The following is a 19,103-nucleotide window of genomic DNA, read 5'->3' on the forward strand; positions in this document are numbered from 1 at the left end:
ATAACCAAGTAAAGTTCCACGGTAAACCATTTTATGCCTTGCTTTTCATGCAGTTGTGTCTGGAGCGTTTCCCCAAAATTAAGAATTTACCAGAAAGTCTGGGCCCTCTTTAAATTCTGCTCTCACTTTCCAGCAAAGTGCTCTCACCCTCAAACTCTTAGAAGATCTTAAAAGATCTAGGAGATGAGCAACACCTATCTCTCCTTTTGCAATTACTTTCCAGAAAAGGAAAACTGATTCCAAGGCAAGGGAGAAGCAAGCCTGTTTCGGTGCCTCAGTGGGTAGGACACGCAGCTATGATACAGTTCTGACTTTTTACCTACACTCTTTCACTGCTAATGGTCTGATGAGATCTAGTTGTAACTGAGTATCTTCATTCTTACAGCGACAGAGTATGATTCATCAGGGCCAAACAGGCTTAATTTAACAGCTACAGATAGGAACTATACTGAAAAATATCTTGCTATGTATACTTCTTTAGATGCTGAAAGCTTGTACTCCAATTATTTGCATATAAAGAGCACTTAAAAGATTATTCAATTGTATAGAACAGTGTGTATGCTGTACTGACATAGTAATAAAACATGTTTCATGGACATAATCTAATAAAAATGATCTGGTAATTCACTATAGTTGGTCAATTTCTGGATGATATAGCTGATTGAGTCATCTATCTTTATGTGACTGATTCAGACTCAGTCAAAATCAATAGTGACTGAATCTTCATGCCAATTTATTCTTGCTCAGTAAAATAAAGAAGTGGAAATAAAGTAATCCCTTGTATGAAATTCGTATTTGATAAATGTCTATATTCCAAAAGCACTTATTATTGACAAACCTAGGTACGTTAGAAGAGAAACTATAAATATGGAGAATATTTAAGTAAAAGAAGAAATACTGCATCAGAGATTGTCTTAGAGTTGCTTCTGGACGGTATGTGTTCAGCGCATCTATAAAAGGAAAGCAGAGCACATTACGCATGAGTTTCTGGAAGAAACATGGTTTGACCATGCATAGCCAGACTGCTGTTTCCTCAAAGACTGCAAAATGAAGCAGGCCACCAGCATAAGAGAGCAGCCAGGCATGTCACATGTTGACATCAAGAGCTCTTGACTTGTCAGCTCCTGGCTCTGTCTCTAGCAGAGTCAGCGTACCACGGTGGCTGTGTCTCACATGGACTTATTTGCACAGGGCCAGTGTGCTGGCAGGTCAAGCAGAGCACGCAAGTGAATGTGACGGCAGTGCCACCGGAGTTGTGCAAACAAAAATTAGAAGCAAGGCAACAACACGTATATTCATATCGCAAGGCAAACTGTGGCTTCAAAGGAAGAAGAGACAGGAACTACTCCTATGAGCTATATTCTGCCATGCCTCTTCTCTATTTTTCAGTACACAGCCAACACCAGGACCCTGAGGACTGATGGCAAAGACAGCTCCAGCTACATGTGAGTACCACGTGTGTTGCTCTGTGGCAGTCTGCACGCACATGCAGGAGAGGTTGTGGCCACCTCTCTTCCTCCTCAGATTAGGACTCTATCTAGGTCTGTGACATCTGCAACTACAGCCAAAGCACAGACTCCCAGACCAGCTGGCAGTTTCTCTGCAGTGGTCTGAACCCTGTGGCACAGGTAAGCTTTTCCACAAAGGCAGGGGGGAGCTGCCTCTGGGCACTGTGGTTCCTTTGGCGATACGGTTTTCCAGAAATCTAAATATCAAACTTCCTCTTGCTTTCTCTGACATTTTGAGGTCTCCTCTCACAGCCAATTATTTACGTGGTACAAAGTAGTCCAATGTTTCAGAAAGCTGTTATATTGTGCTCTGTTGTCTTTAGCTGTTCTTAAACTCCTGTCTGCTCCTTTAGGTGCACTTTCCACTTCTCTCATGTAGATCTATTATTTTTTTTTAGATGTAAAGAACATCTAACTGCTTTGGTGAGCGCCTACATATGGAGAAGTGCTAATGCGAAGCTACTGAAAAGAAAAGACACAAATGCGAGACAGATTTGTCCTATATACTTCTGAACTATTACATACTATTTTTATGACTGATCAGTGGTAGCTAATTATTAGATTTCTGTTCTGGACAATCAAATGCAGAAAACTTAGTAAAGCTGCCCAGATCAAAATTTCTGACTAGATACTCAATTTAGAAAAAAATCCCACACTTGGGAACTCAGCAACATAGAGGCACAGTTAAAATCCAGTCTTCCTTCCCCCTCTCCAGAGTGCACCAGTGTCCAGGAAAGGATCTCGTAAACCCACTTGGAGTTTAAATACCTTTTTGTAGCCATTTTCTTATGAAAGAGAAAAGTAAATAAAAACAATGTTTAGTTCTATTACGAGTCAAACAAAAGTACACAGAGCTTCCCCCTGCCAAACACTAGGCAAAAAGCAAAGCCTCTCTCAGCCAAGTTCCTGAAGAGGGAAGCTGTGTGAAAGAGCCAGGAGACCCTTTCAAAAGGAAAGTCTTTGGGCAGCGTACAGCTGGCTACCCCTCTCCAGGCTGGAGAGGAAGGGGCATGGGTAACATTGCTCTGCTTCGCTCCTCTGGCTAGTGGCATGGCCACTGAAAGCCATCTGCAGCTGGGAATACCATCAAAGCAGCCCTCAGCCTGCTCTGGCTTATCCCAGGAATAAACTTGTATTTGAGACTCTCCAGAAGACACAAAGGTGGTGCACCTTCACATCAACTGGCTAGCAGCTGTGCCGAGCGCAGCTCAGAGTGAGGGAACCAGGCATTTTTGCTGCCAGCTGCATTTCCAAATATCCATTACAAATGCTATGATGTTAATACCAAGGATTTACAAATATCTACATCATGACTGACATGTTGTGGTCTTTCTCCTAGCCACAAGGTCTTCTCCTCTGACCTCTGGCCAGGTTAATTCAGATTGTCACAGGCTGGAATATCACCCCTCTAAGGAACGCATATTTTTTTAAGGATGATGAGTTTAGGGGGATTTCAGGCTAGTGCTGTGCCATCTGCACATGACGAAGCTACCAGCCCAGAGCCACCCAACTCCGGTCCCTTGGCCACTGCCTGGCCTGACATTGACCCTACACCTGAACTTAACAGTCAAATTAAACTTGGTCAGCTAACACCATTTCTGCGGGTCTTCTTACCCCTGCCTCAAGGTTCCCTTCTGTTTTTCTGTCATGGGTAGTGACAGTTTTTGGTTTCTATGGTTTATCAACGGTTTCCCTTACCAACAGATCTAATCCTCTGACTGAAAGTCTGGCACAGCTGGAAACTAGAAGGAAAACCACAAGTGAATGGCCTGGCACTCACTTACCACTCATCTCCAACCACAGACCGATACAGTTACTGGATTTGACTAACGGCTATCAATCAGCCCAACTGTATACACTTAGAAAGATATCAGCTAGAAAAGGCTTGAGGGAAAATGTGAGCTGCAAACCAACAAGGTATTTTACTTTTAATGGGATGATACTGTCTTGGAAACTCACATCTATTTCATACTTGATAATTAGTGGTATTATTCTGACTGTTTGCCCGTCTCTTTATTAATGTGCAGTTGTCCTCTGCCCAAAGTCAATGGGAGTTCTGCCTTGGAGGTCAGATTAAACAGAAAACAATCCTGCTTATCCAGAAACTGGAATAACAAGAACAAGTGCAGTTTTCTGCCTTCCTTTGTTAGTTAAGTTTGAAGCAAAATGTCATTATTGTTCCATCAGATCACTAGGATCACTAAGCTAAATTGTGGCTTAGGTCCATTCAACTTAAAAAATACTTGAAAAAAATCTGTGTAATAGGCTGGCCACCTGTCTGGGGAGGAAGAAAAAATGCTATTTTATTAGGTCTGGTTTGGAAAAACCATCAGCCTCCCACACACCCATATGCACATGAATGGCAGAAGAATAAAGGAGGAAAAGTGCAAAGCACAGAATTTTGAATACTGACAAGATCTTTCCAAGGAACGAACCTTCTCCCAGTACCGTTGGTCTGGACTGTGGTGAACTTTTATGGCAGTCACAACTTAAATCATTCTTGTAACAAAACAAGATAATTTCCAAAAATGGCAAAAACAAACTCAGGCCAGAACTGTACAGTATCTTGGTTCAAAGGTTGCAAATCAAGCTGTGTAGCTTTACAGTTCTAAGCTGCAACATTCACCTTTGCTTGTTAAAACAAAGACAAAACAGAAAAGGAAAAAAAAAAGTTGTTGTTTTAATTTTCCTGCTACCAAACTCTAACTGTAAGCAAGCAGAGAAGTGAATGATTACACTTTAGAGCTCTTGGTCCACTAGATATGTTGGTTTAAGGTTCACTGGAAAACACCAGATAATTGCAAAGTCTGTGTTTAAAATTGTTGCGTGATAAAGAGAACAGTTCTCTCTTGAACCACATTTCAGATGTTTGCCAGTTTATATGAAAACCCAACTTATAAGCGGCATTCACAGCTGTATTTACCCGGTTGTTTTTACCTAGACATCTCTACTGTCTTGGTTTTATTATAACCTTCCCTCTCAATACTCAGTTATACTTTTTTTTTTCTTTTACGGATTCCTCTTCTGCTCCCTCTAGGTCTCTCACCTTTCCACACAAAGAAGATTTGAAAATATATTACAGCTCTCTTCTCTCTCTGCTTTTGCATTTCAGAAATGTGTTGAAAGGAAGAGAACAGAGCACAAAAAGGGAGGATTAAGCTAAGAGCTGAAAAAAGTAGAAATTTTACCATATGGAGAAATATAGGATCTAGTAGGCAAAGCAAAATATTCCTGCTGCTGCATAGCTACCGTGCCCAGTTAAAACAGTGAGAACTAAATGATCAAATATGCTGAAGCACAGGAATATAACTGAGAAAGAATTAAAATGCATCTGAAATGAGACAAAGCCATGTCATAGAAGTGTTCCTCACAAGTCCTTACATGGCAGTATGAATATTTTGCAGTCTCTTTATTATCTTTAGAGTTTCTTTTCAGACTCTGTTCACGATACTATTCTTGTACATGCAGAAAGGTAAAACAAAACCGAACTCTTCACTACTATCAGTCCGAGTTGCCTTTCTTTCTCCTGTGTTCTGTATGACCAGGATTTCATCTGTAATGTCCATACACACAGCAAGAAGTTAAAACCACAGTTTGGTAACAATTCATAACAATGTGCAAAACAGCTCTTAATAAAGTTCATTTTAAAAAGACAAGGAATATGATCCTTCCCTACAGAAATCTTGGTGATTTTTCCATTATTTCCTTCCCAAGATAAATCCTGCTAAGTTTATCCATTGATTTCAGTCTAAGATGGTGTTTCGTATATGGCTTGTTATATGAATATGTGGTCTCTCTATATTTGGTCCAAACCAAAGTATCTTCAGTCACATCTTTGCCTGCACTGATGTACTTGGACTATGGCAAGAATATATACCGTACGGAGAAAAACAAGCTCCATATTAAGTTGCATAATATTTTGCTGCTGATGTTCCAGTACATGATAATTTACTGTTGATTACAGACTTTAAACAAATTTTTCATGATGCTTTGGATAACTGAGCAATATTAATGGAAAAATTTTTTAGGTGATGACATACTGTCAGTTTATTTGAAGTGAAGGTCACTTAGTACATACAAAACCTCCCATCAGGTATGCATTTGCAAATTTACAGATTTGTTGTCTGTTCCTCAAGACCATTCAACAGCAAAGCAACCCATCAAAAGGCATGACTAACCCAGGATACGTCTGGAGTAGACGCAGAGTACTTCAAATTTCTAACTGCAATTCTCCACAATAGCAGAATTCCTATGAATCACTTTTCCCAAAGCCCACTGTCCTCTCTGCTTCATTCTCCAGATGAAGAACATGCTCAGGCACTTGAGAGCCTGTGGCTCTACTGTTGAACATATGTTGCCAAATGTATACCAAATTTTTTCAAAGTGCAACCTTAAAAGACTTCATCTGTGAGTGATTAGCACCTACAGAACAGCTAATTCCAACCAAGTGAGGGCATGATAAAACTGTCGCTAGTTAGAAGAACAGACTGGAGGATGAACTGGACTGCAGATCTCTCCTGAGATAAAAGCTGCCTGTCCCATTCAAAGCATCAGAGAACCCATAGGCTCTGTTATAAGTTATCACTTAGTTGCCTACTGGTAACAAGGGTACGTACCCCCTTCTCTGGATAATGGCATGCATACAGTAGCTCACATACTCATGGCCTGATTTTCTTTAAAACTACCTGTTTTGTGTGCGTGTGTGATATTTTGGCAGACAGATAACAACAATCATACTAGCAGAGTGGCTTAAATTCTTGCAAATTTAGCTTGAACACACTCCTTTGTTTGTGCTACACAGTCTCACAAGGACCAGAAGAGAGACACTTTGAATTCCAGCCTCAGCTCTTCAACTGACAGTTCTTCATATCTCCTCCATATATTGCAACCCTTATTTTGAATGAAAGTCCCACAGTCCCGAGGAGTTACCTGTTGAGGTTTATTTCACAGATAAGACAACTGAAAGCTTGTACGGGATCACTGAAAGAAGTGCAAGGACTGGAAGCTGGGACAACACTATGCAATACCCTCTCCTCCTTGCCAGTTTGCAACACCGTCTTTCACAGAGATCACTCCAGCTAGGTGCTGTACTATGCACATTAAGAGAGATTAGCTCCGCCACCCTTGGTGCCACTCTGTCACACTGACTTGTTTCTAGAGAGGTTACAGTCCCCTTTGAAGTCAGGGTTAATTTCAACAACGATTTCAGTGAAGCCAAGACTTTACCACATGATCCAGCTAAAACAAGTTATTCACTCAGTGACAGAAGTTCAAACTTTCCTATCCAGCTTCAGTTTTTGGAGACAGCTTAAAAACAGGTGTTCCCATTACACTTGGCTATTTTATTCTGTAGCCACTTTATCTGGCTTTATCTGGTCATAAATATGACCATATTTATCCCACAAAGCATTAAGTGAAACTTAAGCTGCAGAGCCGACCGCTCTTCCCTCGCTCAGAAGCAGAGGTGGAATCCAGGGGCAGATGGGTGCCCTGTCTCCTTCCACAGACCTACCCTGCCACCTGGTTCTGGAGCTGACATAGAAAAAGTACATGCAATGGATCCGACGCCTGCATTTCAAACTCCACGGATAACCTATGGCTTTTTTTGGAAAGGAGAATAAAGATTTACTGTATTTTAGTGTGAAAGATGCTTTACAATTACTCTGTACTGTAAGACATCGTATCTAAGAATTAATATGGGTGTATTGCTATTTTTTTAAAACCTGTTAAATGTTTTATGATTAAAGGCAGCCTGTAGGTCCCAAATCAAATGTTCATATCACACAGCCTGATCACTAGATCACTAAGCTTTGATTTTATCATGTCTGTATACCTCACCTAGAGCAACAAATTCCTGGGCTCATGGCTTTTCACACGCAATGACGTAACTCCTCTAATTGGACAAACTCATACCATCGACAGATCACTTATATGCCTATAGCTTGTTTCCTTATGCCTGTTTGTGCCTACCAGGGAAATTGTCCCACCATAGATATTTTAGTAGAGTCACATATTTCTGCTTCAAGCATGGCTGGTAGTGCAATGACTATCTCACATATATTAGGAGCTGGCAGAGCAAGCTGAAAACTGAGACACCAGCTAAAAACCATGATTCAATGTTTAAAAATGAATAAATAGTAACCTCATGCTATTTGTGCCAGTCTTGCGGCTTATGAAATTCTGAGACTGATGATCTTACCAACAGCAGGCTGATTAAAACACCATGGACCTGGTGCATGAATGGAACCAATAAGAAGACAGTAAGAAGCCCATGTGCATGGAATTAATTTCCCTCTTGACTTGATGAAGCTTGGGGCACTGAGATAATATTGTTTTACTTTTGTCTTTCAAGTGACTGTCTTTCAAGTTTTGGGTTTGAATTGGTACCTGTAACGCTTGTGAAGATTGCACATGCAGTCACAACAATGGTCACTCTCAAATATATGACTTCAGCTTGGCTGGGCTATGAATATAACACAGGCTACCAAAACTCTCTTCTGATGATTTTTAACTCCATATTTACTACAAAGAAAGACAAACTCAGTTTCTTGTGCAATATTATAGTTAAACTTGCCTAGCTGGAAGTACTATATAGATATCTGACTCAAACAAATACTTTGTTTGCATTTGTTTTAAACTGTTTTGGATTAAGGGTGACTAAAATTAAATGAGATGCCTTCCACTTAGAGACATAGCAATCTGTAACACAGGCACTGGACAATTCACACAGAGCTCATCTCCCTCCTGTACTTGTCCAAACCTACAGCACCATGACTCTGTAACAGCCTACAAAACTGTATTCTAGCAAACTCAAACTGTCAAATGCCTCCTTGGCATAAACAGGATTCTGATACTTTTTGTGATTCTATGTAGTGTTTTATTTCCAAACCCGTTCTAGTGACATTTTGAAGATATAGAAAAGCCCAGAGGAGTCTCAGTACATTTCTTAACAATGACAGAGCTTTAAAATATTTCAAAGAGAAAGAAGAGTAGAGAAAGAAGGCAACAAGTACCCAGTAAGACAGTGAAAAGAAAAAGTTGTCTTAATGTCAAACCAACATCTACTTCTAAGCTTCAGTTGCATTCTTACACTTTTATCCTATCAATACCAGTGGAAATGCAGATGGCTGATTACCCAAGGGCACTACCATTTTCCAGCAGAAATAGCTGTTGCATTTATGGAAATAATCCATAGAGTTTGCAAAATTTTACAGTTTATTGCTACCGAGGTCACAGTAACATAGGTTTTCTTTTGCAACCCATCAGGAGAACCAGAAAGACAACATATATCATACAGAGAGTATTGCAACATTAACCCAATGCAACAGTCCATGGAGATAGCAGTCAGTGCTGCTCAATGTAGTTTGACAGTAATGAGGCTTTAGATTAGTCTTCCAATTCATGCTTGTATAGTGAAGTATGTGAAAGTCATATTGTTTCCAGTGAAACAACATCGTACATATAGACTTGGCAGATTCCCGACATCTACAGTTTTTGACAGTGTCCCAAATTTAGGACTGAGAATGTCAGACTGACCCTGTATTTGGCAAGAATAGAAGTCCTGGTTTTATCAAACTGTGCTTCAAGTCAGATCTCATTTCCATTAAAAAAAAAATCTCTGATTTTGTAATATTAATGTAATATTTGCATTTGTAAACAAGTAGAACATCTAACTGTCCCTAATTTAAGTTACCGTGTTGGATATGGAGATTTGGAGAGTCAGTGAGGCTCATACATCATAAAAGAAAAAATAAAATTAAATTGGTGGTGCTTGTGTATGGCAATAGTTCTCATCTGTTAGAATACTGCAAATTAAATGAGAAAAAATTGAGAGTTTTGAGCATGTAATAAAGTTCTGTGTTCAGTTGTTTGTCCTGTATCACTTTTATTGCAAATGATAAAATGAAGTTGTTGACTCTGCTATTTAAATCAGAGAAGTTATATCAATGGCTTAATGCTATTGTGAGCCTGGCAGTGTAAGGGATAAGTCTAAGTCTTTAAAAGTTTGCAAAAGAGGGTTTAATTGATACTCCTAAAACCCACATTCTTTTTTTCTCTTATTTTCTGACCTCATTTCTGAGTCAGAGACAGAGAGGGTGGAGTATAATAATTCTACCCAGGCCATTTGACCAGGCAAGAAGCCCAAGAAAAATGATTTTTCCATATACTAACATTAATAAGTAGTAGAATCCCAAAGTTATTTTTCAAGACTTCAATCAGTATTTTGACTTTCACATTGCATAAATTAAATAGTTGTTTCTCAAGGCCCTTGAAGTACGACTTCTCCTTGCAAATGATATTGATTTTGTTTTTTAGGCCACACTGTGTATCATTTTCTTTCACGTTTTCTTTATGTATATTCTTTGATTTCACAGTAGGTGTTAAATGCTATACAGCTTCTACATGGAGATCTCCAAGGTGATGACAACACGCACTTTTTGCAGTAAGCTCAACCAAAATGCATGTGATGATTGCATTAATATTGAAACACATTTACCTTGTTAAGGTTCTTGGGTTTTTGTTTCTCTCCACATCCTATATGGTACAGCCTCCCTATTAATGTCCTTCCATGGGGAAAGACCAGTACGCAAGTGTTCCTCTGGCATTCACAAATCATCTGCATCCAGCTGTAATATTTTTTAGCAAGACAGTTCTGACAGCCAATTTAAGTGAATTAGTAAAAAAAAAAAAAAAGTCTTTTACTCGGGTTTTTATTGACTACATTTACCTGCCTCTGTTACCCTACACTCAGGCTAAACAGCTTATTCTTATAAAAATCCTACCTCTGTTCCCTGCCTCTAGAAATCAACTTTATGGTGACTTCTGAGATCTCAAATATGCCAAGAGGAGACTATAAGCAAACACTTAATGCTCTAATGTACAAACTCCAGAGCAAGAAGACTCTGCTGACCACGATACCCTGCCTTCCTCAGGGTAAATCCTTTCCAGAATGCAGCTTTACTCAAATTGATGGACAGCCTCTCTAGCCCACTTTTTCTGCATTTGGCTTCAGGTGTAACAGGAATACAACAATGCTCATAAAGGCTTTACCAAGAGCTGAAGCAGACTCCCATCAAAAAAGAAAAACTCCAAGATGGTAAAGAGTATGAATTTGCAAGGAGTATTTACATTTTGAGCTGCAAATAAAGCACCCTATCAGGCCTTTCCAATATAAACGTGATCCAGTGTCTTGCAACAGTCATTACTGCACATTTTTTTCAAATTTCAAATTAAAAGCATGAAGAAAATAAAACTGTATTTCTTACTTTCGACGGAACATTTCTGCAAATATGCAGCCAACACTCCAAAGATCAACTGGTGTTGCATAGCTGGACTGAAGCAAAACTTCAGGAGCTCTATACCACAAAGTAACAACCTGTAAAACAAAAAGGAACATAAGAGAGAGCACACTTAGCTACAGAATTACAACCTCATAAGTGCTGTGTATGCAGGTCCCATTTAGCCTAATCCAAATTGTAAAATCTCACAGATTAGGGCAAACTGGTTTGGCTAGTGCATAGAAAAGGGTCCTGTACGGAAAATCTCAGAATGGATAGCTGCAGTGATGGCGAGTTGGGAAGCAGGACCACTTCTTGCCAAAACCAGCATGATTCAAGGTACCACAAAAATATCAGAGTACAGTGTTGGTATGATACTACAGCACGCTACCAGAACAACTCTTGGAAGATTTTCCAACTTACAGACCCCAAATGCTTTCCAGTGGAGATGTGGACTCTGTAGAACAAATGTTGTTCTACCAAACAAGGCCTGCTTTTCTTAAATTTTGTGGACCTCTTATATGTAATCACCAGAGCAAAACTGGAAACTAATAAGCTGAGGAATACTGTGAGTTTACCTATAGGACAAATCAGAACCTGTAGCCCATGTCTTTCCTAAACCCTTCATAGTTTATGCATTATTTTTTTGTAAAAGAAACGAGATTAGCTCAAGTGTATGAGCCAATGTGGGTAAACATGTCTGACTTGTCTCAAAAGTTCTCTCTTCATGTTGAACTGAAGATTTACAACTTCTTTTTTTTTAAATCAGTTGGATACATACTAAGTCAAACCCTTCCCAAAGTTGTCCCTTACCAAAGGCAGTCAGTGCTGTCCACTCTGGTTTCCTTGCACAAAGAGGTACCTTAAACTGTCAGTTTTCAACTAAGCAACACAACTTACAGGGAGATTGCTGACTTACAGTTGTGTGACTGTCTCTGCCCACGTGCTGCTGGTTAGACCGGCACTAACTTCTCTCACAATTTATTTCCAACTGATACACTCTTTCCCAGGGACATATGCCACGTAAAGCATCTGCTTTTAGGCTGTTCTTGTCCTGGTGGTCATGTCACAACATATTGGAGAGACCCAGTGGGAATTTACTGGAACTGCTCCATCAATGTACTTTGATGAGTCCTGCATATTGGACCCACAACAGAGATGGGACAATTTATATTTATCCTTTTGTTTCCCACAAGTAGACCAAATACAGATGAGGCTGACTGTATCTTCGGTATATTTACAGAAGAACACAAGGCGCTCCCTCACAGTCCTGTGTGAGCTATTATGTTGCTAGAACGTAATCTCAGAGCGATGGGAGTATCCTGCTCCTGAAGGCAGTTACAATTCAGCCATAACAACACATGATCATCAGCTAAATACCAGTATTTTCTTACTGTGTGCTATAATTTAAACCTCTGACTATTAATCTGGAGGCAGGGAGGGTCTCAACAATTATTGGTTTGTTTCTCCAACAAACGGTGAGAGATGCAGCATTCAGGAGGAGCATGAAACAAAGCAAAAATACTGAAAAGAAACAAGTACACAGATAAGAATGAAAATAACTTTTAAAATTACGTTAACTAGGATAGTGAGTTGTGAATTCCAAGTCCAGTACAAAAGAATGTGTAAGAGGAGTGGGGTTTTTTTTAATGATAACAATATAATTGTCTTCTAAGCAAAAAAAAACAATGGAAGTAATCAGTCGAATTTGCTGGTCAAAGCCCGCTGAAACAAAAGCAAATACAACATTTATTACAATCATTACATGCCCTGACAGCCTTTGGAACTACTGAATGGCTATTGAAGGGAGGTTCACGGATATTTGCACAAGTGGTCATATTTGCTAACAGTCCTCTTAAACCCTTTGATCTCTATTCATAAAATTTGTCTTTGAAACAGTTCAATAACACAGTGCAAAGTACTGTACTGGCAAGCTAGCTAGACTTCCAGATACCTGTCCACAGAAACAAATTTGTGTGGAAGTTAGGCATTATTTAACTCCATTTGTCTTATCTCCATACCAATGATACTTTTCAAAAATATTTCTCTCTATAAAAACCAGAAAAGTTTCTTCAGAGATTCACTCCAGGGAAAGAAGACAAATGTAACTGGAGGTCAGGGATTTTTGCTGGAGCTGCCCTATCTGAATCAGATAGAATTCCTCCTAAAACACATATATATTTTTCCTGATGCAGATATACTTCTCAAGCTGATCTGCACTTTTGTTTTCCCAGAACCTTTGTAGAAAAGCTTATTAAAAAAACATTGCTTTAAGAATTTACAACCCATTATTGTTTGTCAGTGGCTGAGTGCAGTGTCAGAAGCAAGAGCTGTGTGATCTCTGATTTGCGGGAATACTACCAAACTTCACAATTCCTGGTTAGGGATCCACATGGCTTTTCTCACACAGAGTGAAAGGGTACTTTATTTTCCCCAGTCCCACACTGAGGCTCTGCACTCTCACAGGCAAAGGATTGGGGGATGCATGGTTGTGAGACAGCTGAATACTTCTGACAATGTATGCCTCCAACTGAAGTCCCTTTTCCAGGGAAATGTGGCACAGGACAGGTGCTCCTTTCCTGAGAGAAGCGTCGCGGCTCATGGCAGGTCCCCGGGTGCTCACTCAGGGGGAACAGTGCTGTTTTCAGACGGCTGCGGAAGTGTGCAGCACATTAGCTGCTTCTCCCACGTGACCACTTACTGGCACAGTTCCCCAAGCATTTGCACCCTGCAATGCTCCACACATACGTACACAGGGGACTGGGAGATTTTACTCCTGAGTAATCTGGAAACTTAAACCTTTAAATAAAAAATATTTCCAAAGTCTTACAGTTAAATTCCAGCAAATGCCCAACTGCTTTATAGTCAGAGAGGAAGCAATCTGTGTTGATCTGTTTTGATACACTCTGTCATTACTGTGTAATTATAAAAGTGATCAAGTAACGTTTATGGTCTGTAATACGCAAGTCTGTGTTTCAAAACGTGAACCTGGAAGGGATCAAAATGTACTAAATTTGCGTTTGCACACAAGTAATGCCACAGATGACTCCTCTAGTGGTCAGGGTCTTCTCCTGAAAAGCACAGGATGATGCAGATGATGCAGTGGTTTTGACACAGAGTTTCACACTCTCTCTTACCATAGAAACCAAGAAAATATTTGTGGGCATTCCATTAACATTTGCAGATAAGTAGAAATGAAAATTATTATGAACACAGGATATGTTGAGGCTGAACAACTACATCATCGCTTCCTCTTTAGCATGATTCTGACTTAGAAAGAAAAAATGCTTTGCTTAGGTAAGCCACACCAGCAGTGAGACAAGCTCTCCTTGAGAGATAGAGCACTTGATAAAGAGATGCTTGATAAAGTCCCATTTTTAGGATGAAAAAAGCAAGTACATGCATCGGTACATTCTGCTTAAATTCTGCCTGTCCTGAAAACCTGACACATACGTAATGTGGCACATGGTGATTGCTCTGTAGGAAAAGGAGTTCATGCTTACATGCTAATGGAGACCCTAAAATCAGTGCAAGACTCCTAAATACTTTGGAGGTTGTAGTGACTATGTTGCATTTTAGTCCTCTCATCTAATAGACTTCCCTTCTTTGCCTCCTCCTCCCTTCCTCTCAGCCTGCCAGGCCTCTTCAGCTCCTCTCCCCTGCCTGTGCCTTTCTGCCTCATTCAAATGGCATGTCACGGAACATGCCTAACCCCCTGCTGCTCATGTGCAAACGCCTGGGTGGACACGGCCTGCTGTCCCGTTCATCCCATGTGCTCTGTCTTCCCTCGTGTTCCCCGTCTGGTCCCTTGCACCCTTAAACTCCCCTGAATTTCACACCCTGTCTGCTTTTCTTTCAACTGCCTCCAAATGCTCCTGTGCCAAATTATCTCCTTTTCCCCCTTTAGCTTCCTAGCCCACTCTCAGGGGGCAGCTTCTCTGCCTGTCCTGAGGATACCCTGACACCTGTATTTCACAGATGAAGCTACATGAAAAGACTGAGAATAATTCATACACTGGCAGGAGTATGTACCTAAAAGAAAAGCTGTCTTCCTTTTCCAGTGAACATTTTATCTTTCCACTACCGAGATAAGATGGGATGATATCAGATAAGAACGGTATCAGTAGCTGCAGATCACGGCTTCTAACAATTTAAACATCAGTAGATTTAGGTAGCACTTGAGGATGAAAATAAACGAAATGTGTATCTGAGAGGCATTAGAAAGGAGAAGAACATCTGCAAAAGTCTACTGAGGCTGTGTCTGACCCCCTAGAGAAGGAAACATGCTCAGTGAGAAAAAAGCGAGAGCTGCATTTAGAGTAAGAAGAAGAAACGGAACTTTATTTTGAAATAAAGCTTTCTGCCTTATTATATCAGACAGATGTTGCTATTTGGGACCATCTAGCCCCAGGAGATTCAATCCTGCACTTCATGGTACATGTTTCTGACGAAAAATCAAATTAGTGGTAAGTATCTGCTCACTAGCAAAGTGAACACAAGATCTAGGCATTGTGTCAGTCTCATTTAATTTCCACTTACTTTACAGAGTAGATTTTCACTTTTGGATAACTGCTTAATTTAAATGGATCTGCACAATACACAGCCCTTTCCAAATATAGTTGCTGTCTGAATAGCATATGGTTCAAAAAAGACAAAGACAAACAGAGGTTTAGGGATGGGGTTGAGTAACATAGACACAAAAGACTACATTTCGGTTTGCCACAGACTTTTAGTACAGACCAATGCCCAGTTGCACAGCTACAGGAACAAAGCAGGGATCAGACTGTAACACAGCGGCTATGTCTGTGCTAGGAAATTAAATGGGACAGGAAATGTTCCTTTGGCACCGAGACCAACAGGCACAGAGTGGCCTATGTCCATATTATTAAATTCTCAGCCTCCCAAAAAAGGTGACCACATGCAAACTGCGTACTGGGAGTGGTCTTTGGTCCATGCTTAACTCTGCCTAGGAACAGTCTGGGGAAAGGCTGGTTGGCATACCTCAAAACCATGCCAGGAACCATTCTAATAATTTAACAGTATAGACAATTGAGCTCCAGTGCCCACGAACATTTCCTGGCACTCTTTAATCTACTAGCCAGTGAGTCACGCTGCGGCCCTGGGTCTTCCTTTCACTCCAGAGAGAAGGCGTTTTGCTATGCTTTCTTCATCTCCGCTGATTCAGAGGGGGCTCCAGGAGGGTGACGGGGTGGGGGCCTACTCCTCATCTTATCCAGCACTGATCTTATTTTTTCATGTATTGTACAGGTCAGATGAACACATGCTGCAACTGCTCACTGTCTATGAGGAGAATCTAATTGACTGGCCCACATGTAGACATCTTCCTTTTAGAAATCTAAAGTTGGATGAGATTAATTCTTCTCTAATTTGTTCTGAGGAGACTTTGAAGAGGCCTATACAACTTTTTAAAATGTTAACTTTCACAGAAATCATGCCACAAAAGCAATCAGTAAGATGCTTAAATTCATACAAAGTATACTTGAATCCAAATAAAAATCTTCTTCCAAATCTTTTGCTTTTGTGATTGTGGTTTCTACTGCACTCTTTTAGGTGCTGATTTTGCTAATTATATTTGCCATTAGACACTGGCTCATTTCATTGCTTAAAGCATTTCAGTCTCCTGAAAGATTATTTGTAAATTTTGTTTTTTAAGTTCCCTAACATGGTTCTTAAACTCAGTTATTTTGTTCAGTTCTCATGAACAAGGCTTTCACATTACCTTTGGGGCATCTTTTTGACTGTTTTAAATTTATTTTTGTCCTTTTGTCCTAAAAAATGAACAAATATAGCTACAGAATACCTGGTGCAGTATGTGGAATATAGCTCTTTAGTGTTGCTTCGTGGTCTCTCAACTTCACAAAAAATCTATTGCTTCAAACTGTTTAGGAGGAATTAAAGTGGATTCTTTCCAGCTTCACTATGGAGCTGCTCATGCACGACTTCTTCTTCACGTCTGGGACTCTGAAATGACTTGCACAATTTTCTTCAAACTTTGCAGAAAATTTCTTCTCAGCTGCATGACTAAGCCTGACACATTCACCACAGACTAGTTGAAGAGGACAGAATTACAGACGGCTAAAAAGCTGGGCTTGCATATTGATTCAAGCCTGGCTTCAATCTCCACTGTGGATTGACTCTCTCTCCCTAATGCACCTCCCTCTTGCTTGCTAGAAACACTGCACTGAATCTCCACAGAGTCTGAAAGGAAGAAATGTAATTTCTTAAGTGAATATGCTTAAAAATGGCTCACTGGTCTGACAGTGTAACATTACTTAAAATGAAGTCAATGTAATATTAAAAATTGCTTAGGAAAAGAAAGACTTCATCTAATAATGTTTTATCACCTGCAGTTTGGAATAGTGACTGACAACCAGGACTGAACAGGGCAGAAATGGCAATTCAGAAGGTAGGTGACACTAAGTTACGAGGTGATGGTATCTCGGCAGGATCATGGGCTCTGACACTTGCTCTGCATGCTGCTCTGCGCCTCCCTGGGCAGCCCAAGGTGGCTCCGGTGTGTGGGTGTGGGGGTGTGAGACAGAGAGAGACCGAGTCCCAGGAGACAAGGGAAGGGGTGCACTGGATGGGGAAGCAAGGAGGAAAGAGACGAGGAACAGAGAGAGGGATGGTGCCTCATGGCACCCTGCAGCATCTTGCACAGCAACCTCCAGCATAAGGAAAGACAGAGTCCTTCCAAAACTTACCTGTCCAAAGGGTGTAGTAAGATCAATATAGGTGACGGTAGCATGGGCTTTTTAGCCTTTGTACAATGACTTGAACATATTTTTCATCCTGATTTGGAAGAAGAGTGTGTCTGCTTTACCTGCTAGGGACTATCTTACTGTATTTTCCCATCACTATCCTTAAATCATTTGCTGAGCATTTTGCATTTATAAAGCAAGCTTAGGACTCTCTTTAACCTATCTCTGAAGACCTATAGTTATTTCTGATGTGATGGAGAAGGTAATAATCGCTACAGTATATAATGTGCCTTAGTTTCCAGGGATGATATCAGCCTGAATAATTATATTTGTTTAATCTCTTTTTTGAGTAGTAGTTCTTCCACTATTATGTAACTGTTTTCCATTCCATTGCAGAGATAGGTAAGGCTGGAGAGAACGTTTCTTTCTCAGAGAAAGATGATTATATTTCGTCTGTTTACAGAAACATTAAAAATTTCCCTTTTAAAGTAAAAGTGAACTAAACTGCCCTGGTGGCTTTTAGAAAGCACTTTAATTCTTGAAAAAAGGTTTAATATATATAAAAATGACATCCTGTCAAGTGCTATGGGTCTCATGAAGTGCATATGGTAATAGAAATTTGATGTCTTTATTCACATTTGCCTCTGTTTTGTGTAGAGGCTTAATTAACTGCTTTGTGAAAAGTGGAAGGATTATTGTTATTACTTCATTAGTTAAATAATTAAGCAAAAATTTACCTATTTATAGAAGACACAAATCCTGATCACATGTACCACCCACTATCAAGTTGTTATTTTAGAATGTGATCTCCTCTTTTTGATGCTAAAACATTTGTGCTTTGATGAAAGCAGGATTTAGCATCTACTGTAAGATAACTTGACAAATAAAGAAACCATTCATGTCTTTGATGGTTTATACGCACAAAACTAATCAGAATTTTGCTTTTTTTTGTTTCTAGGAAGAACCACATAAGCCAGTGTGATGGTGCTGCTGAAGAATTTTTCTAGGTACATCCGTTGTCAGTAGGAGTCCACATGTGTGTGTGTGTGCGTATTTGCACATCATGCATGTGTATAAAAGCAGGAGCGGAAGATACTTTACCTACAATCAGTGGTTTTTACCTCAAAAGTCTCTATGCACTAAGCAGCTGTGTGCAACAGCTACTAGAAAGGAAAACTGTGTCTTAAGATGAGGTAATATTTTCACCATTAGCGATAATTCAGAACTTACCTCAAAACTAATACAAGGAAATATATTTCCATTAAGCAGAATATTTCATAGAATTCTCTGCTGACAGCACACAGAGAACATTTCTGAGAGACTACCTGAAACTTCACTTGAAAAGTGTTTTATCTTTATACAAAAAGAAAGAAGCAAAAATAATATCAGTAACTCTGCCATACCTGATCCAGAGCCCATGAAAGTAAAAGAAAGACGTGCCAGGGCTTGTTGTATATTAAAATCAAAGCCATAGTGCCCTAACCTCAGAGCTGCAGATCAGCCTTCTATGGAATATGGGACAGCTCAGTTCTTTACAGGAGTGGTCAGCTCTGCATGCAATGAGTGCTGATACTACAACATAGTTACATGTAGAG

General features: G+C 40.0%; 1 protein-coding gene across 1 annotated transcript in view; it reads right to left on the bottom strand.

The window, feature by feature from the left end:
- CDK6 (cyclin dependent kinase 6) overlaps nucleotides 1-19,103 on the bottom strand; it is a 126,976-nt gene that overhangs the window by 20,735 nt on the left and 87,138 nt on the right. The window contains exon 5 of the mRNA XM_086741570.1: nucleotides 10,775-10,884. Within this exon, the coding sequence (XP_086597696.1) occupies nucleotides 10,775-10,884 (110 nt within the window). The remainder of the gene's footprint in view (nucleotides 1-10,774; nucleotides 10,885-19,103) is intronic.

This window comes from Chlamydotis macqueenii, chromosome 2 (assembly GCF_036417535.1).
Source record: "Chlamydotis macqueenii isolate bChlMac1 chromosome 2, bChlMac1.mat, whole genome shotgun sequence".
Classification (NCBI taxonomy): domain Eukaryota; kingdom Metazoa; phylum Chordata; class Aves; order Otidiformes; family Otididae; genus Chlamydotis; species Chlamydotis macqueenii.